Here is a 25,392-nt window from a genome sequence, read left to right as displayed (position 1 = left end):
TTGGCAAGCCCTGACTGATGCAGAAATGACCTAGAATGGCAGCAGAAGAAAGGAGAGTGCCCATAGAGCAGCAGGCGTGTGGGTATGTGCCTGGGAGTAGGAGCCAAAGCCCCGCTGAGACAGCTCAGAGGGGCTTTGGGAGAGCAAGGACTGCTGTGGTGCAAGAGAGCAGGCAGAAGCAGAGCCGGAGGGCTCACACTCCACAGGATTTGCCCACAGGAGTGATGTTTGTACCTGGTACGGTATAAAGCTAGTCTTTTCCAACTACCTAATTCATCGGCATTGCAAAAGTGGGAGAAAAGATAAAGATGAACGTCGCAGAAGTTGGAGGGAGAGAGGAAGGAATTTATACTGTCTTGTTTATCAAGAAACAAAATTTCACTGGGACACAATAAAAAACTACAAGCGTATTATCCTCTTGCCTTTCTAGCTCCAGTGCCAGCTCTTTTCTTTTCCAGGTGAGGCATTATTGTGTTAATACTTGTAGGAGGAGGGAAGAAACGAGTCCAAGTGCCCCTGTTTGAAATGTCCTATCAGTGCATAAAATATGTCTGCGGATTTGAGAATTACGCTGACTTCACAACAGTAAATTTCAGATAAATAATTTATCTCCTGCAAACACATTTCTGTGCTCTTACACATCCATTTGTTTCTGGAAAGCGGCGGGGGCGATGGGGAGGCAGAAGCGATTGGTGCTCGCTGGGGAACTTCCCGCGGTGCCGCCTGTAGCTTGGGTGTTGTTGGCCGCTGGAGGTAAGGTTTTGTTCTCGCAGCCACCAGCTCCCCCATCACAAATAAAGCCATTTTGGAAACAAGAGGCACCTTGAGCTAAAACTGGCATTTCTCACGGTATTGGCAGATCAAGCCAGCAACTGTTGATTTTAAATGTTTAATGAGCAATATGTTGCTGATTCTGGTAATAATGTTGTGTTTGCCTAACCTTTCTCGGTGTGCTCCCTTCTGCTGTATCACTGGCAAGTTTCCAGGAGAGAAGGAAAGGGAAAAAAAAATAAAAACCCATCGGGAAGGTTGAAGCAGGGCAGAGAGAAGGGGAAGATTGAACGACTTAAGGAGAAGGGGCATAAAAGGAAGGGGTAGAGCTTAATTAAAGGGAAGAGATTGCAGCAGTATATTGATGCCATGTCAGTATTAAACTGGGGATTGCAGAGAAAGATGATTTTTCCCTGCAGAGGTATCCTTATTCATACTGAGGGTATTGGAAAAGAAAGGCTGGTTACTAGCACAAGACAGGCAGGAAGAGCTGCGTGGAGCTGAACCCAGGACCACAGCATCTCCTGAGAGTTGAGTCAGCTGGTTAAAAGCAGATGAATCGAAAGAGAAGAAGCATTGTATAAATCAGTAAGATGTGCAGTTACTTCCACGTCAGGCTCATATAACGCTCTCTCTAAAGACTGTCAGCAGTGTGCTGTATTTTTTCCAATTTGTTTTTGTTCAACCTGTGGTTGAAAACCCTGAGTCATTCGGCATAACCCTGTTTGACACTGGGTAGCAGGTTGCCTGTAAAGAGGTTTATGTGCACATGTAGGTATTTCAGGATATGAAGGAGGCTTTCTTGACCAGTGGAGGTAGGAACATGCAATGGAAACGAGAAAAAGGCTGCTTTTTTAGTAGTAAATGGATGCTGCGTTTGCTGCTGTGCTCATCCTAGACAAGATCCTGCCTCTGCTCATGTGAATACTGACCATTGCTTGCTGTAGAAGACCCAAGCTCTTGTTTAATTTATAACATGACTTTTGTGCTAGGGAAAGTACAAGACTGGAAATACTGGCAGCTGAAGCCTTCTGTCTTTAGAGCAGAGAGGTGTGGGGCAGCAGGGTCAAACACTTCCCCCTCCCTGTGCCTTGAGCCCTCCTCAGCGCAAGTTATCCAGAGAGTTATTGTGCAAAAACTGGAAGGTTTTTGTAATATCTTGATTGGGTTCTTGAGTGAGACCAGGCATTTTCTCATCTTTTAATCATTACCTGTTTGGCTGATGCTTAAATCAATGACTGCATGTCGAACACTCACTGCCCGATTAGAAAGCCTCTTCTTCTTTTACATAATGGCTTATTTATTGCTTCCATTGTATGTACAGTACAGTATATATTGTCCAAAAGGGAGATATAGATACTAGGTCATACGTGGTGAAGGAGGATTTTTCTCTTTTTAATGAGGAGAACATCAGCTTTGCAATGCGTGTTATACTTTCGTTTCCAGGCTGCTGCATACAAATTGTTATATAAAATTGACCACACACGAATACTGTGTATAGAAAAGTGTGTGCTGAGACACTGTCAGATAGAAGCAGAAAGCAGAAAGAGCAGCCTTGCCAGAAAAGGGGCAGTGGTCCACCCAGGCCACTGTCTTTCCTCCAGCAGTGAGAGAGGCTTAAGAAGAAGACCGTGTCCTTTATTTATATAGCTGCTTGATTGATTGTTTTCCTTTCGTGGGATAACCTACCACCTCCTTAAGTTACTAGCTTCCTTGTTAAAAAGTGAGTGTGAGCCTTGGATGTATGTTCCACATTAAATTTTCCATTTTTAAGGGCAAGTATGCATGGGATTGCTGGAATTACCTTCTCTCTCTACTTTTTACTACCTCTTTTACACCACCATTATATCTTCTGTTGTTTGCCTGCTTCTTGATAAACGCCCTAAGGATCGAAGTTGGTACGTGCAAAAGATTTTTTAGTTAGCCTTGAGCTTTCCACCAGGGTCCTCAAGTACAAGTGGATGCAGACCCTTACCGGTTCAAATCAAACACATCTTCAGTAGGTCATCTTCAAGGAAATTTCCAGCAGCCTCGCTCTTCTGCAGGTGATGCTCTTTGCTGTCAGCACCTCCCAGTGATTTCTCTTTAGCTGTAGCATAGTCCGTTAGTTGCAGGGGATTTTTTTTGTTCTGTTTTGTTTCTCCCTCTCTGGTTTAATTCCCTACAGCTTTGAAGTGGAAGAACCTAGTCTTCTCCACCCATGTGGTGTGATATGGGATTGTCTATCTTGGAGCAATCTCCACATGTGTTTGCCATATAACAGACAACGATAAAAGCAAAACAAAGCTGCAAATACAAGAACTCTTCCCCCGTTCAGTATCCCTCTGTGAATGTTTTTTGTCAGTGCAGTAGCTCAGGTGAGTTACAGTTGGGTTTTGGTCGTAGACAGAAATACGAGTGGAAGAAGAAAAGAGTTGGAAGTTATGAAAAAGAATAACAGGGCAAGAGGAGGAGGGAGAGAGGGTAAGAAGGAGAATTGGTAAGGCAAAAAGAGGTACGTGAACTGAAGAAGGGAAAAAAACGGTGAGAAACTAGAGGCAGGGAGATGTATCAAAAGCAGAAGAGATGATGCAGACCTCTGGGATGGTATGGTCTGAGGCTTGTGAGTTTTTCTTGGCAGGGTAGAGCCCTGCAGAATTCAGTATAATCTCTAGCAGGGCCCTTCAGTTTAGGGGCATATAAACAGAGGGAGGTTTATTGCGAATTCTGGTTAATAACTTTCTCAAAGGGGAAAACTCCTGTATTCTCTTTGAAATACAATTTCTTGTCTCATAAATTGAAACAGCTGTGACTGTTCCCTCTGCACACAGATTTTTTTTTCATCTTTTTCCTTTTTTGCTGGGTGTATGCGTGTGATTTTGCTTAATGATTTTTCCCCACAGAAGGGACCCAGAATGTGGTGCTGTATACAGGCTTGTGATCAGTGTCTTTGCACAAGCACAAGAAAAATGCCTTGGGCATTTTCTGCTTTTAGAGAGGAACAAGTGTTAGGCTATTAGTCTGAATCTAACTTAGACTGCATTTCTCCTGAGAAAACTCAGTAGGAAATTCTGCAGCCTCATTCCCTAGAAAGGCCCTTGCCTAAGCTGAGATTCAATCTATCGCCCGCTCTCGAGTCCTGGGGGTGGAAGGACTGTTAGCACCTTCCCAGCTCCATGCAGACAGCAGAGGAGGTACTACAGATGAGCATCCCCATCACCAGCATCACTCCCATGCCAGCTTTTAAGGCATCCCCTACTGGATGGGGCTGGTGGTGGGTACTACAGTGCAGGTGAGGACGGGGCTTCCTGCCTGGAAAGGGAAGCGAGGCCATCTCCCTCCTCATGACTCTAAGCAGTGCTGAATACTCTCTGCCAGCATCAACCCATCTCAAACTCTGAGGGCTCTTCAATGTTTACTCTTTCTTTTTTTCTTAATTGAAAGAGCAAGGCTTGCCTGTAGGCTAGTGCAGAAATCATCCACTGTTGTGGATGACTGAGTGAACAGAAAGACAGACAGGGAGTCAAACCCTCCTGCCTCCAACTCGCTGTCTGCTCCAAGTTAAGGTGCTCGAATCCCTGAATCATTAGGCAAGTGATGTACGAGTTAACATAGCATGCTGGCATGAGCAGCATGTGTGAATGTCCATAGGAGGCTCAAATACAGAAGATTATATGTCAACCTTCAGCCAATTTCTGTTTGGCAGGGGCTCAGGAAGGATTTTGATTTAAGTGAAGAAACACCAAAGCAGGTGTCTCAGTCTCTCGTTCCTCCAGCTCTCTGCCATGACTCTCCACATGTGCCTCCAGCTGGAAGAGGAGCAGGGAATAGAAGAACCAATGGATTTCTCTGGATGTGAGCAGAGGCCCCTTCCCCTTATGGCAGACCTCAGCCTTCCTGTTATATACAACAGATGCCTTTCTGGGCAAGCTGTGTGTGCAGTAGAGCACAGGGCAGTGAGGCCACGCCTCTCACTGCATTAAGAGCGGACCCAAGGTCTCCAGCAGGTTGGTTTTCATCCCCCTCCCCTCCTGCAGCAGCTCCCTGCCACATCCCATCTTGCAGGCTGCCTCCTAGCCATGTATTTGGTGGCCCAGCTCTGCTGCGTGACACAGCTGGGTGATGTGAGGAGCCTTTGCATGCCAGAATTGATCAGGAGGTGAGGGCATCTAAACCTCCAGTGTTCCCAATGACAAGCGATGGGAAAGGCTCACGGTGCTTCTCTCCTCCTTGAGCTTCTTGGCAGTCGTGCTGGCCTCCATGAAAAGCAGGGCTTGTTTGCAGCAACATCCTAGGGGAAGAAGAGGAAAAGAAATGTGTGGGAGTTCTCCCAGAACTGCTTTGAAAGTGCTGGGGATTGTCTTCTAGATCTCCTGCAGTGCTGGCATTGTTCATGGGCTGGGACTGCAGCTCCTTCCTTGTCTTCTTGATCCATGAATCACAGCCAGTCCCATAACATGGAAACTTGTATTAGCTGAGATCTTTTAGCAGACTCTCTGTATTTGAGACGGTAGCACTTGTTTGCCTAGAAATAGAGGGGTAGTTAGCTAATGGTGTACTCTGTCTGCCTTTAAGGTGATGTAGCAGGCAGAAAGTAAGGAGGAGGAGTCGGCACCAAACTTGCCCACTCTGTCCCTAGCCCTCACTGTCAAAGGTCATGGGGACATCTTACCTGCGTACCGACTCGTATGTCCCGTGGATGTATACATTCTATGTAGGTGTCTGAGACTCTCAGTGACCCTGCTGGCAGCCTTGGGTTGCGTGTGAGCAGCAAAATTGTTTACTACAGATCAATATTACTCAAATACATCTGAAAGAGTCAGGGCTCAGTAACCCCTTGTATGTTGTATTCCCAGCCAACACTAGCTACTTCTCTCACTGCTTTGCCATGGTGATTCACCTTGCCTAGGCTAACCCTCTGCATCCCCTCACATTTTAATCAACCTTTAATCTATACCTCATGCTCTTTAATCTGTCTCATTTCCTTATCTATTTCTTTTTCTGTCCTTTTCTTGCAGTCTTCTGTCTCTCAAACCATCTTCTTTATGCCTTTTTATTTTGTCTTGCTAGTTCTTCCCCAATTCTCCATTCTCCTTCCTTCTCTTTTCTTCCCTCTCCTTCTTGCTCTTTGCATCCCCCTGTACGTGTAAGCTCATATTGCCTGAAAATTATCTCAGGACCTTCTGTTCTTAAGCCAGAGGAAAAAAAAAATAGTCTGTAGGTGAATTTACCATTTTAATGTAGTCAACATCCTCCCCTCCATCAACTGTTCTGAAATTGCAGACTGCTGAGATTAGTGGCGTAAAATCCCACCAGGATATTGACATAACCTATAAGCTGGGAAGTTGTTTTAATCAAACCCAGCATCCCACTTGGAATGCCGGACTTAGAAATACAAGGACAGCAGTTTTGAGAGTAGCTGAGAAATAAGGAAATAAGTGTTTGGGGAAAGGGGGTTTGAAAATCATTTTTTTATTATTTCAATATCTTGTGGTCAGAAGTTGCAGGGTATTTTTTTTTTCCATTGAGTCCTTGCCTACACAGAGTGCTCGGATGGAGTATTGGTATTGGAGAGGTGATAAAAAGGAATTCGATTGGGTGGCTAGATTATTAAGAGGGGCTATTATCCAGTAAAAGTGTCAGAGACCTCAGCCCACGGGGCATGGATGATTACTGTGGATGAATTCCTGGTCCTTGGAGGCCAGGTGGGAGGGCACGGTTGTCGTGTTTCCCCCCCATACACACTCCCTGAAAAATTTAGAGCAGCCTTGGATGAGGCACTCATAAAAGTGTCTGTTATGTTCCTTGGGAAGCAGTGAACCAAAGAAAGAGCAGAAGGTAGCCAAAACTATTTGTCAGTCTCGATCTCACGAACCCCACCTCTCCCCATATCCCTGCCGTCGGTTTCGAAAGAGGCAGTCTTTGTCTGCAGTCTGTGTGACCGGCATCCCCAGATCAGCAGGCGAGGACAAGGTATCGACAAGCCATCGCAGATACCTCCACTGGCAAATCGGATAAAGAGGAGAAGGCGTTGCAGTAAAGGAGAGGTGACCGAAATCTATGTCCTGTGGTGCCAGTCAATATCCCTGTGCCGATGCAGGCCAGTGTTGCAGCACCCTAGGCTGCCAGGAGGGAGAAGTGGTCCATGTGCAGCCTCGGTTCATGCCTCAGGAAGTGAATTACATGTCTAATCCACTGAGTGGGCATGAGAGAACTGAAAGGAGCTTGCACATGAGATCAAGAGCATGTGAGGGAGAAGGCAGAGCTCCACTGTGCACAGAAGAAGAGAAAGGAGAGGTTGGGGCAGTCCCATGGGATGCGTCCAGTCCCCCTCAGCTGTCTTTCAGATCACCATATCCCTGACAACTGTGTCTTGATATCAGCAGGCGAACAGAGTCAGAGCAGCACAGCTTTGTAAAGCATGGAGCGGCTTCCATACAGCTAAGACCAGAGCCCTTCAACAACGTTTTTGTAGTGCAGTGAGGATAAATTAGGGAAAAAAGAAGCTAAGAGGAAGCGTGCTGGACCTTTGCACTGGTAGGAGGCCATGTCACACGTAGAGGTGGTGTCTGCCCGGGTCCAGGCTTGTCCTGAACACAGCCCCAGCACTGAGAAGAGCTTCCCACCTTTCTCAGCGTTCTTCTCCCGCTGCTGTAGAGGATGGAGCCCTTACCTGAGGAGCTTGGGGAGGCAGTAGTGTCCCAGCCCTTGGGGCAGCGGATGCAAACATTGCTCTGAACGGCAGTCTTCCAAAAAAAGAGAGGAAGCAGAGGAGCACCTGCTGCCACCTGATACACAGCTTTGCTGTCCCCATGAGAGACTGCAGGCTCATTCTCCCTGCCTGCCTTCCCCCATCCACCTCATCACATTAATTCTCTGTCATGCTTTCAGTCCCACACCCACGCTTCCACGTGCATTTTTCCACACGTGCACACTTTCACCCACCTCTCGCATCCCCAGCAGCCCTCGCACCGCTCTCCTTCCCATGCTTGGCACCTCTCGCCCACGCTCCCAGCTGGTGCCCACCAGCTCTGCTCTCACCTTCTCCTCATGCCCAGACCTGTTACTAGTTCAGCTCTGCGAGGTGTGTGTCCTCTCCGACACCCATCTGCAGACACACGGCCCAGAACGAGACCGGCACTTACCAGGGTTAAAAATCAATATGCACGGAATGTCCCCTTTCTCTAAACTCACACCCTGATGATATAGCCCCCAAGGGGAAGGCTTTTCAGTGTAAAGACAGCTGGTTTGTGGCTTTCCCTGAAGAAGAGTGTGGGGGAGGAAGGTCCAGCCCAGCACCTAGCCCTTCAAATGAAGTGACTTGTCAAGTATGCAACTGTGGCTGAGATCTGAGAAGCAGTAAATTTAGCAGCACTCACTTCCACTGACAGCCTGTCATGTGCTTGAAACATAAATAGTGGTGGAGACAAATCACTGCTGTTTTCCTATTAAGCTTTGGCCCACTGGCCTCCTAGCTTGCCAGCAGCATTTCTACCTGGTCTGCTGCCGTGCCTCGTCTCAGGGACAGATGTGCCTCCCCATTGCAGGCTTTGGGAGAGTCGGGATGGGAATTATCATGCTGTTATTTCCTCAGGTGTCCTTGGTGTCAGGGTACTTGCTCATCAGCTGATGGATTTTTCACTCGGGCCATGCGCTGACGGTCTCTCCTCCCTGCACCCAAGGTTGAGGGGACATGGACCCTCTCCCTAGAGTTCTCACCGATTTCACCCCTGCCCCTGGTTTCTTCCATGTAGCCTTGCAAGGTCATGCTGATGGAGTAAATGAGGCACTGATTTGAATAAGAGAGTAGAGGTGACATTTTCCAGTGCACCTGAGTGACTTGCAAGCACAAATGCCATCGAAAGCCACTGGGTCTTGTCCTGTTAAAGCATTTAGAAGCTTTTGGAAGCCCTGCTCTCAAGCATTAATTATTATATAACCATTTAATAAAACATGCTGTCAGAAGCTTCCATTAATCTTTACAGAGATGAGAGACATCCCTTAGTGCTCTAAATTGGGGAACTAGGAGCAAATGGACTCAGCACATTTCCCCGTCTTCCCTCTCTCTTACCAGGTGTGATCCCTCTTCCCCTCTCTCCTCAAGGAAGATGAAATCATGCCAGTGATTGAGGTGGCCTGCTCCGCGTTGGTTTAATTAGAACAACTGCTGTTTTAGTTATGGTAAAACTCTCACCGGTGTGCAGTTGCAAAGGCATGCTAATGAAACCCCCCGCCTCTTCGGGAAATTTGCAGAAAGGAGCCAGTGAGTCCTCCACGTAAAATGGATGGCTTTTCCTGCCTCCTTGAGTCAGTGCCTTCAGGCTGCCTCTGGTTCCTGTAGGCAGCAGTCCCTGCTAGGGGCTCATGGCAGAGCAAGGTGCTGGGCTCTCCAGAGGAGACAAACGTGTTTGGGGAGGGAGGAAGGACAGGGGAAGGGAGAGGTAAGTGAATTCCTGTCCATAACAGATGCAGAGAGGTGAAGCCCTGTGAGACACTTTTTATCAGCATGGTTTGTCATGGTATTCATATGCCAGCAGTGGTACAGTTGAAGTTTTCTCTAAGCATCAGGAAATTGAGACAAAGGTAACGAAATATCTCTTTGGTTTACCCTCCGACCCCATCATAGACTTACATGGTAACATGGAAGAAGTTGGTTTGAAACCAGTTCTTCTGTTCGTCGTCTTCTGCTTTCTCCTTTTCTGATGAACACCCTCTTTTCCCCATTTTCCTGAAGGGAGAGGCCCTGCCTCACAGCCGTGACTCGCAGTAGTGCTGATGACCAGCAGCTGCCCTGCCAACTGCAAGAGCTGTGTCTGGGAGCTGAAAGAGCTCAAAAGCAGGGTCTGTGTTTCCTCACTGCTTGCCCCCCTGTAAGATTATACAAGCTGCAAGACTAGTCACTGTGCAAATGCCGCCTTCCTCCTTCGCAGTCCATGCCCTGCAACTTTGAGAGAGAGACTCCTTATTCTTTGGAAAGCAAGGGAGTGTCTAACAGCGTAGGAATTACATATCCTGCACTGAAGCAGTCATTTATCTGGACCATTATCACTATGAATCAACAGCAGATCCCTCATATGACAGCATCACGGGAGCCAGCCCAGCTGATCAGAAGTCCCTGCAGCATGTGAGCCCAGACAGTTTTCCTCCCAGCACACCCCACTCTGCCCAAAACATCAGTGATCCTTGCCTCGATACCTGGCAGTGCTTCATGCGTACTCCATCCTAAATGCAGCCACCTAGCCTCATCTCCAAATCACTTGTGTCCTCTGGAGAATATCCCCTTTGCTCCTTCCACCAGTGACAGGCATGGGGATGGTGTCAGGCAGTCTCTGGGCTGGATCTAATTGAGAAACATTGCAGTAGGGAGAGCGGTCGACAGGAAAACAAACAAAACGATTTTTCAAGGAGCTAATCCACCTATACAAATATTGGCGCCAGCCATCACAACACACTGACATGTTTTTGAAAGGGTAAATCTTGCTGAGGGGTGGCTTAACTCTTTGACCCCATTTCCTCAGTTGAAAACTAGAGCTGTGTAAAAGATCAGTAGCAAGATCCAAGCTGATACGGAAATCCCTGGTCTTTAGGGTTTAGTTGTGAACTCGCTGCTCAGAGTAGCATCACTGAAAACAGGGATGAGCTACGAGAATTGCCATCTCGCAGAAGCGCAGGAGATTCAAGGGCTGTGTGATCTGGCCATGAAATGTTTGTCTCCGGCTTGCAGAGAAAGAGCCACAGCAACATGTAAGCTTCGAAGGTAATGCTGTTTCCTATTTCAAGTAAATTTGGGACAGTCTGTCATTTTTCAGGCCTTTTTCAGAGTTTCAGACATAAAAGGATGGAATCGTGAGGGCTAAATTGAATCTTTGTGTTGTTTTATGTGTATATATATATATATAATTTTTACGTTAGGTTGAAGTTCTGGGTTCATTCTTACCCCCTCATCCCAAGAAGTGTGAATGGATATGACACAAGGGAACAAACCCATTATATTAAAAAACATGGGAACATTTCCACGGATGCCTATGAAAGCACTCCAGTTGATTCTTGCACAATGGTGCATTGAGCATGTCTTGCTCTGTGGGAGACACAAGACTCTTGTAAGGAACAGAACAAGGATATTTAAAGATGCCACCAAGCACAGACCACCCCTATAGTTCTTACACTGGCCAACTGGCACAGCCAGTACCACTGTGCATCATCACATGAGGTTTCCCCAAGGTCTGGGACTGACACAAGGATTTGTGGAATTAAAATCGGGACATTTCAGTCCCTCCCAACTCTCTGCTGACAGGACAGAAACAGTGTATTTCAGTTGTGCTTCTTGTTGAGCATGCCCCAGATGAGACTTGTTGATGTTGATCTTTTCTTTGGCCTTGGGAAGAATTGGTTTTCAAGATACATAATGATGATAGCATGAGTGCTTTCTCCAAGATGGGATAACTTGCAGGGAAAGGGGTACGTGAGGCTAAATGAGAGTAAGCCAGGTGACAGAGGATCTCAGTGATTCCTCTAACTGCTGCTTATGTCTACCCCACATTGTTGTAAAGTAACCTCCAAAAAGTAGCAGGCAGGAATTTGGGGATGCAGAAGCAGTGCAACTGTTGTTTTGTTCATGTTTGTATGTCATTTTCTTGGCAGTGGAGTTAGGTCTTGATGTTTGGTAACACCGTCATTACATAACTCACATTGCAGCATGCAACATTTAGGGAGCATAATATTGTAGCTGTGACATTAGATGACTTAATTTACCTCATGGCTGATAATTTACTTTGCACATTGGCATCACGGCCAAGTTTTGTGCAAGAGCAATTCAGCCATCAAAAAAATGCTGTTTTGTGTTCATTAAAAAAAGTGTTAGCAACTTTGGATCCAATTTGGTAAGTAATTCTGAAAAAAAAAAAAGAGATGGATATTAAAAACATATGTCATTATCTTTGACATGAAGTCATAAAGTCATCTAGTCTTTAGACAAGAGGGAGTGGGATTTTGGAGACAGAGGCTGCTTTCACCCAGGGGAGTTTTACTCTCATGCTAGGTTTGCAGGGTTTGGGGGAACGTCTCCACGAGGCTTGCAGGATTTCTGAGCTTCTGGGGCACAGCCCATGGCTGGAGAGGGAAGGCAGTCAGCTTTGCACGTAAGGAGAAAATGGGATCACTGCTGAGTAAGGTCCCATGAACGCCAGGGAAAACCGTGCCAGGGTGTTTCCTCCTGATCTGACTCATTCGCATTCATGGAGCCAGAGTCGGGCCAGAGCCCTCGCTGGCAGTGCACTTGTTTTTTGGTTTATGTGCAATAGCTACAGACCTAAGGGCATGGGAGGCATGAGGCCAGCTTACACAATAAATACCCTGCTGTGCCTTGCTGCCTAAACAGAGTAATTTTTGCCTTGCTACATCTGACCCCCCTGTCCGTGTCCCTCTGGCAGCGGTTATCTCACGGCTCCCGTTGCACAAGGGAGGCTGGTGCCTCTCTCTATACTGCACATCTCCCTATTTGCCACTGTCTCTCCTCCACCTTCCGCTCTCACTCTTTGGCTCAGCACATTTCTGTGTCCATAGCTGACCACCATTTCCTCTTTTTCTTAGCCCGTGAAGAGTCTCACTTTGTTTCCATTTCTCTCCCCAAGCCTCTGTCCTTCTCTTCATTCCCTCTCTATTATCTTTCATTTTCTCCATCTATTTTCCTCCGTATCCCACACTGTGCTCATTTTTCTACCTTCCCTCCTCACTGTAGCGTTGTAGCACTGGCACTCCCTTTGCTCATCCACCATCTGCTGCTCTCCACTGATCTCTTTGCAATAAACAAGCTTCTTCAACTAAGGGACAGAAAAATTGCCAAGCTCATTGGAATCTGATGGGTGAGGGGATGGAGACTGATAAATGAAAACTTCAAAGTTTTGAATTAAAAAAAAAATCTCAGCTAGATGTAAAACAAGAAAATGATGTCTAAGGCTCCCTTGGCTATTTTTTGTCTTTCAGAAGCCTTTTTGTAAGGAATGTGTGGTGCAGAGGGAAGGAGGGAAGTTGGGAGGGCAAAGACCTTAAACAATAAATGGACAGTGCAGAGAGAACAAAAACTTCTACTCAATATTGGAAGTTGCTACACACACAAAAAACTTCAAATGGCGTTTATTGATTTGCAATGTTTTTTTTATCCCCTTGCTTCTTGTTTTAGGCAGAGGAGGGCCCAACAAGGACACATAGCCCCTTCTGCTCTCCCCTTTTTCACAACTACAAAGAGCCTTGGAAGAAAAAACAAATGCAAAAGCAGGGTATCTGGTCTTTTTTCCACATACCAAATGCAAGCAGATAGTTTCAGTGGGCTTGAGCTTCAGATTAAGAACACAACTGTATTGAAAAAAAAGTCACTAAAGAAGTTTCTGCACGAGGAGAAGCCCAGTGTTGGAGGCACAAACAGGTGGGGACAATGGGCACATGATAGCCAGCTCTGCAATGAGCTGTCTGGAATCACAGGAAGGGATGGATGCTCTGGGAGGAAAAGAGCTGCACCTGCACGGGGGAGCCCTCTCCTGCAGGGACTCCTGGAAAGCCCCTCACTGGGATGGGGTTGCACCAAACCAGACAGAGCAGCCAGGGAACAGCCCTTGTCAGCAAGGATGGTTTGGGCAGCAGGGTCAGGACTGCCCATGGCTAGTGCACCCTGGGCAAACATCTTCTGTTATTTGGAACCAAGTAGCTCGCTTGCCAGGAGCTGGCAGTCCCTCTCTTCACCTAACAGAGTATGTTCATTGTTATCTCTACCAGAGAGCATTGTCCCAACCCTCTCCCTCCCTGCTTTGATAAACTGCGTAGTGACAACCATCAGCCTCCTGCCAAAGCTGCCTCCTGCATGGAAACGTTTGTAAATTTACTCCGCGTCTGAAGCTTTGTTTCTTTTCCCCCTGCCCTGCTTTGCCTTGGAGGTTAGAGTTAATATGACTCACCTAATCTGGCTGCCAAGGTGAATTAGTGAAAACATCTCCACAGCTCTGTGCAAGATATCACAACCTGACATTTTTCTAACACACCATGATATATCTTTTCGCTCTCTCCGATGTGTACTATGACACCTCAAGTTTATATAAATGCTCTTTGTTAGGAATGCTTAATGTACTCTTAGGGGGGGGACAGGGCTGCAAGCAAAGGGGTCCAACTTGCAAATGAGACAAGTCTGGATTTTGTAGGAAAATGGTGATGCCAGTGTTGAAACAGATCTCTGGTGCAGGGGCAAGAACAGTGCTACCACTATTTCATCCGGAGACTGACGGGCTGTCAAAGAAGCTTCCCCTGAAGCATTATGCTCATATCTGTGTCCTGGGGCAGGGCAATGAGGAGCTGAATAGGCCTATTGATATCTTCGGCTTCCCTTTAAAACAGAAGACTTCCCTTTCTCTCATGCCCAGAGAGCTCCAGTGGGCAAAGCAGCAGCTCATCATCTGTTGGGAAGGGTTGTGCATGAAAGGTTGTGCAGAAAGCCCTTCTGCTGGACGTGGTACACAGATTAGACTTTTAAGTGCATGTGTGTTTATCAGGGAAGAGCCAAAAAATATCTTCCCTTAGGAAAGCGTGTACCTTTTAGGATACTTTCTGGAGCCCCACTGATGTAGTGCTCTGACAGACAGACTTAACAGCACCCCTAATGAGGGTGCCACTCCATTAGAGCTGGTAAGTCACCCTCAACCCTCTTTTCATTACTGTGACAGTCTTGTGACAAGGGCAAATTGCAGGAGAAGCAAGTCCCACTTGGAATGAGCCCTGTGTATAAACAAGGCAGAACTGCAGAGCAAATGATTTGCAAAGTGGAGGCAAATTATGTTTTAACCTTTTCTCTGTAAGCCTTTCCTCAGTGTCCGATTAACTTTCCAGTCAACTGGCTGACCTACCAACTGGGAGGGCTGCTATAAAAGGAGGCAAGTGTTGACTGTCAGCTCAAATTGGGGGTGGCATTTTCAAAGAGAGTTATTAGCAGGTAACAGTATGTTGGAAGACGATCTAAGGATTAAAGGAGATCTCAATCAAAAATGAATCATGCTATGACGAAAACACAAACTATGTGTTGGCTGTACAAAGAGCAGCCCAGTGCAGAAGTGATGCAATCCTTCGTCTGCAGTAATTCCTCATCTGAAGTGCTGTGTTCAGTTTGGGGTGTTGCACTTCCAGGAAAATGTGAACTTGTCAGAGAGGTCTAAAAGAAAAGAGCAAGAATGATCAAGGGTCTACAAAACCTCACCTACAAAGAAAGGTTGAAAGACCTGACACTATTCAGCCAAAAGAAAAGAAAAAAAAAAAAAAAAAAACAGCAACAACTAAGGAAGGAACATAAGTGATTTAAAGTTGATAAAAGGCTATTGCAGAGAAGGAGGGAATGATTTGTTCTTTTTGTCTATAGTGGCTAAGGAAAAAAAAAAAGCCTTAAATTGCAGCAAGGGAGACGGGTCAGACTGCAGGGAAAATGGTTCCAGCGGTAAGGGTGGTGAAGCAGGGGAACAGACCGTCTGGAGAAGCTGCAGAGTCTCTGTTGCTGGAGGGCAGGGCAAGACCATCTCCCTGAAAGGGCCCTTGTGTCATCCTGAGATTAGGGAAGGGGTTTATGGTGACTGAAGTCTCTTCCTGTACCAGAACTGACCTAACTCTGCTCCTACAGGAGGTGAGATTCCCAAGTATATTCAGGAGTTACCCCAATAAAAAGCACCTGTGAAAACCCTGCCCTTCCTCTTTCTCCATGAGCTCTCCCCTGGCTCTCCAGAGCATCAGCAGAGGGTTGAGAGCAGTGTCCCAGCTTTGCCAATGGATTACCTTGTAAAATACACAGGTGCCACGGAGCAAGGCCTTTCAGCAGCCTGTTAGGGGGTGGGAAAGCCTGCATCGAAGCTGTTGTAAATTTTAGACGTAGCAATGAGATTTCCACTCACCGGAACAGCTGGTAGGAGTTGGAAAAGGGATTGCTGGTTAGTCCTGCTGAAAGAAAGGGGAAAGCTTGTCTTTGCATGAGTTTAATAAGTACACATGCTGAGTCTCTGTGACGGGGGTTGGTTTTCCCCTAGAATGGTTCTGAAAATTGCCTGGAAAAAAAAAAAAAAAGGCAAAAATAATTGTGTGAAGGACAGAGTTCTGAGCAGATTGTGAAGTTGCTGAAGTCCCTATCTCCGGTGCAGAAGGCAAATGCATGCAGCTGGCATCACCACCGTGTGTGCAGCCAGCCTGACCTGGCTAATACGCTGCAGCAGACGCGTGCCTGTGTGGTGGGATTCATTTCAGAGGGCTCCGCAGGAGAGGGGGCTTAGCTGCTGCTTTCACTCAGTGCTGCAGAGCCCAGGACTACAGCCCTGTCGTCCAGGCTCTGGTTGAAGTCCATCAAGCAAGTGCTGATGAGAAGTGGGCAGGATTTCAGAAGTGCTCAGCACCCTTTCAGCGGAAATCGTCTTCCGGGCAGAGCTTCACTGGAAAATCTGACCGCTCTCTTAGGAGCCTGAAAGGGAGCCCTTGTGTGCTGACCTTCTTTTAAAAAAAAAAAAAAAAAATCTGGCTCTTACCCTTTAAGGCTTGGTGGATGATTTCTCTAAACAAACCCAGGCACGCAGCTGGGGCTCATGGCTTTGCACGCTGCAGCCCCCAAAAAGGATGGGGGGTGTCTCCCATCACAGTGCTGCCGTGGTAGTTCATAGTCTTTCCAGGAGGAGCCTTTTTCTACTTTGCTTTCTGAAGGAATAGCATAGATACACCAATCCTAATATTTCATGCTTCCCTGGCACCTTTCATCCAGCAACTCCAATGTGCTTTGCATGCATTAACCTCAGTGCCCTTCCCTGACCAGGAGGTGATGGCAGAGAAGGGCGATTAGCTGCAGTTTACGGGGGGAAAGTAATGAGTGCCTCACCCAGGGTCAGGCAGTGAATTAAAAGCACGGCTGTAGCCCTCCCCTGGTTCCTGCTCCAGCTGATGCTCAAGTCTCTGCTTTCAAACCTGTCGTAGCAAGGCAGCACGGCTTAAATGCGTCCTCTCGCATGGACAGTAGGTGGAGGATTCGTAATGATTATTGGTCTTCGCAGATCAAATTACACTTTGTTTCTCTCAGTTTGGATGTGTTTAACTGTAGCGTGAGCTGATCGATGACACTTCGGGGTGGCAGTTGCTCCGAGAGACAGAAAGACATTTTTCACAGCTTTGCGGTGCCCAAAGGGCTGCTGACAATACAGCAGCTCGTCTGAGGAGCCAGCCACCCCTGACCCAGCACGTCGGCCACAGGCTGACTTCTCATGGTCACACCTCCGAACTTCAGTCTCAAATGGTGAAGATTTTGCTTTTTGGTCTTGACAGCCTACAGGATGTGCAGCACTTTGCTACCACTTGTATGTTTCCTTCCCAGTTTTCCAAACCAAGTTTTCAATAACTAAATAAAATGCAAATATCTTGCTGATACAGCTTCTGAAATAACCTCAAAATAGCTCCCTCAATGGCTTTTGTTTATTTGCAGAATCGCTGTGGTGATTGTTCCTCCATAGGAATTAAGCAGAAGACTTCCCCAATCTGTATGCCAGGCAGAGCCACCATCTGTATTTTTCTCTTCTGCAGGCAGAGAGTTTGAAGGTGAGGAAGAGTATCTGGAGATCCTGGGGATCACGCGAGAGCAGTCGGGCAAGTACGAGTGCAAAGCTGCCAACGAGGTTGCTTCAGCAGATGTCAAGCAAGTCCGGGTCACTGTGAACTGTGAGTACCTCACGATGGGAGCGGGTCCACGGGGACAGCTTTCCCCACGGCCACAGGTGGCTTAAGGATAAATGGAGAAGCCTCTCCAGGTCTAAATTACAGGATCTGAAATGTGGGGCACTTACCATAGGGTATAGTTTGTGCTTTAAACCTGGAAATATATAAGAAAAGTGGGGGAAAAAGAGAGAAAGAGAGCGAGAAGCAGTGCATTGCCCCTCTCCCCTCAGTATGGCTGGCGATGCCTTGTTCTTACTCATTGATATTCGGGAGAACAGTAGCGTGAAGAGAAGCTTCAGCAAGGCAGCAAGGATAGATAAGGTTCAGCCAGCTCAGAGCAAACGCGCCTGCCTGCACCCAGTCTCGGCAGTGCTTACATGGGTATCACGCCCCAGGGGCTTGGGGGCACACGTGGTAGAGGCACGCGTTAATGAGAGGGACCAGAAACATGACTTTTAAGCTGGCTTCAGGTCATTTGCACAAAGCCCTCCGTGCACCAATGCAGCACAGAAAAGGGTTCAGCCAAAGGAAACTGCAACCCATCTGAAAGCACTCAGAGGCACAGCTAGCTACGTGGCTTCCATCCACACCCCACACCTCGATGAATCCTCTCTGGGTGTTGCTCTAGCAAGTGGGGCATGGACCACATCGGCCATGCCTGCACACACAAGATATTTCAGCCTGCCTTTAGTAGCACAATCCTGCATGTGTGTACGTCCACATCCCTGTTTGTATGGCTCGTGTTTGGCACTGGAGTGATTTAAAAGGAATATCCCCACCTGCCTGTGCTGTTCCCCTGCTTGGAGGTTAATACCTCCGCAGCAGGGATGGATAAATGGGACGTACAGCCTCTCTAGACCTGCTTCGATTTACTCAGACTATTAACTTAAACTGAAATTGGAGATGGTTACAGGCACATTTCAGGGTGCATATACATGCCCTTGATTCATGGGTAAGCACTCCCTGGGAGTGGGTTAGGGCAGAGAGCTGACAGCAACAAGTGTCTCAGCCTCCTTTGCCACTCCATGTGGTTTTAGCACCTCTTTATACCAGTCTTGCTCTTCTTTTCTTTCTTTCCTTCTGAGCTATCACATCAGATCAACTCTTCTGTCTTGCTTTAGAAGTCAAGGTTATAGGCATTGCTTCTGGGCTCCCTGCAGTGTCTTCAGATTCCACACCATTTTTTTTTGAATTATCTTAGAAAATTGGGTGACAGTAGTTTAATAAAGGCTGCTTCTTGGGCCAAATTTTGCCATTAGTATGAAACTGTAGTAGCAGATTTTCTGAACTAAAGCTTTTTTTTTTTTTTCTGTCTAAAGTATTTTTTTCTTTCAAAACCAGCCAAATTTATAAACCTGAGGCATTCCATGAGAACCAGTTAATGTTTTCAAATATTTCTGTGAAGCGTAATTTCAATGATGCCTTTAACATGGTTGAAACAGATTGTATAAAGTCAGTGTTTGATTTTGACTTTGTTTCAACTCACAGTAGCTATACTAGAGTAATATCTTAAACATTTCTACTGTCATAACACATGAAAATAAAATGATACAGTATTGTAATATTATTACATGGCCTAATTTGTAATGTGCACAAATTATAATTTCCTTCAGGACAGATCTTTTGTTGCCAAGCAAAGGGAAAAAGTCAAAGAGTTCATGAGGGCCCTGCACAGGAAAAAAAAAAAAACAAAACAGTCCTGTTTGGGAAATGAAAACCAGATGTTTGCATACGTCTTTCCTTATCTTGCTTCTTTAAATACACCACAAGCAGTAAAAATTATGAAAATCACAGTAGGTTTGAAAAATGGGACCTGCCCAACATGAGGAGCTTCCTGGCCATCTCTTATCATCTCATCTCTCGCTGAGGCTGTGGAGCAGGCAGCTTGTCAGCCCGGAATGCAGGAGAAAGCATCATCTCTTTGCTTTGGTCTCACACTACCACCTTCAGGCTTTGTGAGTAATGGCTCTGGCTCACTGCAGACAGGGAAACTGAGGCCTGGGGAAGAGCAGAGGGCAAACCCCAGTGAAAGGGAACCAGCTCCTGGCTTCCCCAGCAGCATACAGCCAAACACAGAGCGGCTGCGTTTTCAAGGCTCACAGAAAGGTGCTGTTCATTGCATGACTCATCACATGCGCTGGATTTAGTGAGGTGGAAAAGGTTTTTCTTGCTGCAGACAGCAGGAAGATATACTACTCAAACAAAAAATCAAAGAAGGATGCTTAAAAAATCACCTTCACCATCCTTTTATTACCCCTCCTCCTTTCCAAATTAAAATATTTACGTGAACCCACAGCCTTTGAATGTAGGATCCTATTTATGTACACTTATTAATATTTATGATGTTAGAGGGCGCACTGCAATATCCCTAAAGCCCTGCATAAAATCCCAATTAAGGTCAGGAAAGGGATCACATTGAGATGGCTAATGTGTTCACAAGAAACTTCTCACCATACATTTTCCAGGCAGAACTACTTTTTTTTCTTTGACTGACACAATCCATTTTGATTCTTATTTCTGGCCTTTTGGTACCAGGGTGGATACAGACAGCGGAGCTGTATCCTGCAGAGGGAAGGTGCTTTATGGCAGCCTGAGTCTCAGCAGATCAACCGGCTGAGCTGCAGCCCCAGACTCTCAGAGTATCCAACCACCCGTGATGGCAGACAAGGCACTTCCTCCCTCTCAGCAGCCAGGTGGAAGTAATTCTGCCTTTTAATTTGTAAAGCCTGTCACTTAACATTTCAGACACGGTGCTGAGAGTGAAGGCACCGGCGCCTACCCTGCCCAGTACCTGGGCCCTGCTCCAGCAGAGCACACCGATGCTTCCCAAGTTTTGCTTGCCCGTGGCACAACTCTCAGGCTTTGAAGTGAGCAGGGGTGAGAGTACCAGGCTGGGCTGAGGACAGGCTTCACACAGAGCTAGCACGAATAAACCCTTGGGAGCCTGTGACAAAGTGTGGTGTCTGGAAGGGCTCACGCAGGCCTTGTGGCCTTGCATGCCTCAGGGAGGTGTCTCAGCGAGAGGTCTGGCTTTCAAAGTCGCACCCACAGCTCCTGCTAAAGCTCCTCCATTTTGAGCCGTGAACGTCTTTCTGCCCTCAGCCCTTTCCTTTCTTATTATAGTGTTGATGTTAGACGCAGAGGTTGTACAGAAAGTAATGTTTGTGTTAGTGTTAAATTCCTACTTTCTTCCTTTCGCTGCTGCTGTCTTCCTTTACCATTGCTAACGTCTTTCTCTCATCTTCTTCCCTCTGATGAGCCCATGTGCACTAGAGAGCCACAGGTAAATATTCATAAATTACATAACTCCATCATTAACCTTAACTCTGCCTGTGTGTGCCTGTGCATTTATGACAGAGGGCCAGTAAAGAGAAGCATGCATATGGAGTGGTGCTGGCATAATGTATTAGGGGGAGTTCAAAGAGCAGGTGTTCTCCAGGGAAGCAAGAGGTGTATGTGCCACAGCATACAGCAGCTGCGGGCCTCCACCAGCCCAAATAGTTTGGCTAAGGAAGCCAGCCCTGAAGCAGTTTCACTGTTTCCTTCCATCTGAAAATGTGTGAAGTGACCCAGTGTTTCCTCCCTGCAGACCCTCCCACCATCACAGAGTCCAAGAGCAATGAAGCGGCCACGGGACGACAAGCCTTACTCCGGTGCGAGGCATCAGCAGTGCCCACACCTGATTTTGAGTGGTACAGGGATGACACCAGGTAAGACCATTAGCTCTCCTTTTCCTTTCTCTTCTTGTCAGTCCAACAGAAGATCCTCAGAGCTTTTATCATCCCCAGTTCTTCTCCTCAAGCAAGTTACTCTCCATGAGCCCTGTAAGTCAAGACTGTCCCATCAGCCTAGTCAGAGGCAGTGTGTTAGGGGCTGGAGGAGGCAATCCTTCTCTGTGCCAGGGTTGCTGAAGGAAGTGCTAAGGATGGGGCTCTTGCCTTCAAGTCAGTAATGGGCTAATTTGCAATTAAGACATCCATAATACATTTCTTCCTGCAAATGTTCATGCATAAATGTTCATCCATGATACAGAAAATAAAATAAGCAGCATTGGTCCCCAAGTAAATAACACCACTCTAACTGCCTTCATGTAGGGGATGGTGCTCCTTGAGGTGTAAGGCTCCCCCATCTCTGCAACCTGAGCCACCTGGGTTTGCATGGTGTGAGAAAATGAGAAAAGGGATCTATCTGTTCCTTATACCTGAGCATTTACTTTGCATTTAGAAGTGGTTTTATTATTGCAGTTTTTAACCTGACCCACATGTCCAGGCTCAGCAGTGGCTTGCTTTTGTTAAAGCATGTATTAGATTAGCTTAATTGGTGTGTTCCACTAAAAGTCTTTTCTCCAACTATAGACTAGCCCTCAGCTGGCCATGGTGCATTCATTTCCCAGTGTAAGCCGGTGCCGGATAAAGGATTCTTCCCTTTCCCTCAGCTTTTCTTTCTTCTTCACTACTTTACCAGTGGCATTTCTCTCCATTGTGCTCCTTCTTCCTTTCATTCCCTTCTCCTGCTTTCCATCAGTGCCTCCTCTGTCCTCTTCCTTCTCCCATCTCATCTCTGCCTCCCTCCATCCTCACCTGCCAGCTGGTCCAAATGACTTTGGTTTACCACCCACCCCCTGGGCTGTTACTTCCTCCCCGATGCCCAACTGCCATTGCACTGCACGCCTCTTCTCCTGTCTTCCCAGGATAAACAGCGCCAATGGTCTGGAGATAAAGAGCACGGGGAGCCAGTCTCTGCTGATGGTGGCCAACGTCACTGAGGAGCACTATGGGAACTACACCTGCGTGGCTGCCAACAAGCTGGGAGTCACAAACGCCAGCCTATATCTTTACAGTAAGTATGGGAGAGGGTGAAAGGAGGTCCAGACCGCTCTCACAAAAACCAGGCTTGGTAGTAAGCACACGGGGACACTGGGACACAAAACACAGGAATGATCTGCTTGCCAACCCCCCAGGACCTCCAGCTGGGAACTGACTTCAGACACATACGTGTTCATACTGACAGTGAAACAAGAACACAGCCAAATTAAAATGTTTACGGTCAAGCCCTTTGATCGACTTTCTTTGCTGAAGTCAGGTTTTGTTAAAGTAATAAAAACATGTTTGTTTTAAGGCTGGAACCAAAGACCCCGTTAGAATGACAGGCCTTTTAATAAGGAGAGGAAAGACCGGGGCTCGGAGGGTCTGTGACAGCTGAGAAATGACAAGTAATTCAGAGAGATGGAGAGACTAGCCACTGAGCCTGAGGAGAACAAGAGAGTCAAAAAAATAAAAAATAAAAAAATAAAAAATAAAAAAAAAGGAGAGAGGAATGAGTTTGAAAATAGGAGGAAAATGGAAAGGAAAAAAAGTGGGATAAGACAGAATGATTTAAAGGGGCATACTGTAGGGAACATGGGGAAAAAGGTAATCAGCAGATGAAATATGGAGCAAAATTCCTGGGATCTCATTCTGCTACCTTTCAATTACTGAGTTTACTGCAGTAAACTTAAAAGCATGGAAGCTGGGACTACACCAAACTCCAGAACAGAATTACCTGCTGAATCTGAATTTTGCAGCTGGTTCAAAACTTGCCCTAAATAAAGACCCTGCTCCTTTCCTCCCACCCATGCACATGTACAAACTGAGGTTTATTCAAAATCCAGTTCTGGATCCTAGGCACAACACTTGGACTCAGCTTACAATGCACATTATTATTGCCACCAGAAATAAACTGCAGCAGAATGACCCACTCATATGAATGCACCCAAAGACCAAGAAGTGACATAGGGCTATATTCCTCTGATGTTTCCACACTGAATTAAAACACTCAGGCCATGACCTGCATGACCTTTTAAACAGAAAAAAAAAGATAAACTATGCAAAGCTGTTTAAATATGAGAGGCAGTTTAGTCTAGTTTCTGCTGTGTGTGGTCAGATTACTGGAAGCACCAGGAAAAAAAAAAGTTTTTGGTTTGTTTTTTAACAGATGTAGTGGAAAAGGATAAAACCATTGGTGTTCTGTGTTTACCACCTCTGGATTTATTACAAGTGCAGTTTGAATTATTGCAAGATTTAGGAGTGTTCTACAGACTTTTTTTCTTAAAGAATCAGTATTATCATAAAATAACATATCTTTGATTTCCTGCAGCATTTGGTCACAAAAACAAAGCAAATTTCTACTTTGAAATTCTTTTCACCCTGGTCTTGTGACTGTCATGAGATTCAAATAAAATCCTCAGGCAGCAATTTGGAGCACAGTTTTCAAATACTCCAGATTTGTTCTTGCTGATATTAATATAATGCTAAGTTTAGAATCAATTATTTGTGGCTGAATTCTAAATTTGGCCCTCTCTGTTGGTTCCTGTTATACAGATGAGCTGAAAAGCATCACTGAAACAAAATATAAGATGAAATTCAATAATGTATGTATGCACACGTGATTTTAGATGGGGGGTTGGTTTTGCTAGAAAAGCATTTTGCATTGAGCTTCACCTCAAAGGATCTCAAAGGATTTGCTAGCAATGAATATTTTAACATCGCAAGTTATTCAGAAATGGGTGAGTGTTATTAGCACCATTTTGCAAGAAGAACCTAAGAAGTAGAGTGAAGGAGCAGTTTACCCATGGTCATAAAATCAGTGGCAGAACCTGTAAGAGATCCAGGGAGATCTTGCAAAGTTGCCGATACCTATACCAAGAGGGAACATGTCAAATATTAAAGATGACTTGCAACAAGGAAATAAAGTAAGGATTCTATTTTAGCCTCCTTTTGATGTGTATGAAGGTAACTTTCCTTCTGTCGAGTTGTTGAATTTTGTTTATCATTTTACCTTAGAAATTCAAGTCCTACTTATGCTGCGAAACACTTGAGAGCTTGTGAAGTAGCAAATTCACAAGAGCCAGAAGAATGGAGGTGCAGGAGCTGAGAAAGATTTGATGATTTTTATCAGATTGTTTCTAACTTTTATTTTTGTTGCTTAGTTAATCCCATTTCTTCAGTGTTCAGTGTTATGGAGACAGAAAGCCATTGTGAAAATTGCTTCATATTGTTTCTCTGTTCTTGTAGTTAGTGTGGAAAAGAGAGAGAGAGATAAAAATAATAAATTCAGGCAGACTACAGTTGGTATTTCTAAGGTTAAAAAACCAGGGAGGCAATGAGTGAAGGGAATCAAGCCTCATAAAGATAAAGAAGTGGCCCAAAAAACCTACAAGCCTGGCTGAAAAAAATACTGAACTGATCACACAATAGCTGAAATGCACGTTCCCAGACAACACACTCATGCAGAAACAAAAAGAAAAAAAGCAGTGCCAAGTTTGGCAAGGTACAGCAGACACTGAAATGTTTTGAGTGTTTTTCTTCCCCAGAACCAGAGGTTTTATTTCTTTTTTTTTTTTTTAAATAGAGAACAAACTCACTGTAGGGCAACATCCCACTAGGGAGGCAGACACAATGATGATTCCTCAGTGGCCCATTGCAGAGAAAAAAAAATATGGCAGCCAGTAGTGAAGAAACAACTAGAGAGTTAGTAATGAGGTACTGGAAGCTTTGCCTGAGGTGGAAGGCAGAAGGGGAGCTAACAAAATGATGTGAAAGAACAGTTTAGCAACAGAGAAAAATGGGTGACTTCCATTCCAGGAAATCTCAGCCTGCGTTGAGAAAGTCTTGGAGAGACCAAGTGCCTTAGATGTCAATTCCATAGCTAGAAGATGTATTAAAATACAAAAGCACCTCCCTTGAGCTATATGAGTAGATAGCTAGCAATCTTCTCTAAAGGATGTGGCAGCGGGATTGCCTGCTGTAGGTGGAGAGATTTATACTCCTCATTCCTGGAGACTGAGTTTATAGCAACATACAAATGGCCATACTGGGTCTGACCAAAGGTCTGTCTTACCCAGGAACTTGTCTCCAACAGCAATCTGGAATACGTTTACTGAGAGCGTACCCAGAG

The 25,392-nt window shown here is 45.9% G+C and overlaps 1 protein-coding gene across 4 annotated transcripts in view; it reads left to right on the top strand.

Moving 5' to 3' along the window:
- Positions 1-25,392, top strand: part of LSAMP (limbic system associated membrane protein) — a 999,481-nt gene that overhangs the window by 955,824 nt on the left and 18,265 nt on the right. For all 4 annotated transcript variants that reach the window (XM_035540485.2, XM_035540486.2, XM_050712016.1 and 1 more), the window contains 3 exons: positions 17,326-17,460; positions 21,047-21,167; positions 22,148-22,296. In XM_035540485.2, the coding sequence (XP_035396378.1) occupies positions 17,326-17,460; positions 21,047-21,167; positions 22,148-22,296 (405 nt within the window). The remainder of the gene's footprint in view (positions 1-17,325; positions 17,461-21,046; positions 21,168-22,147; positions 22,297-25,392) is intronic.

Source organism: Cygnus atratus, chromosome 1 (assembly GCF_013377495.2).
Source record: "Cygnus atratus isolate AKBS03 ecotype Queensland, Australia chromosome 1, CAtr_DNAZoo_HiC_assembly, whole genome shotgun sequence".
NCBI lineage: Eukaryota > Metazoa > Chordata > Aves > Anseriformes > Anatidae > Cygnus > Cygnus atratus.
This window is presented reverse-complemented; position numbering and strand designations above follow the sequence as displayed.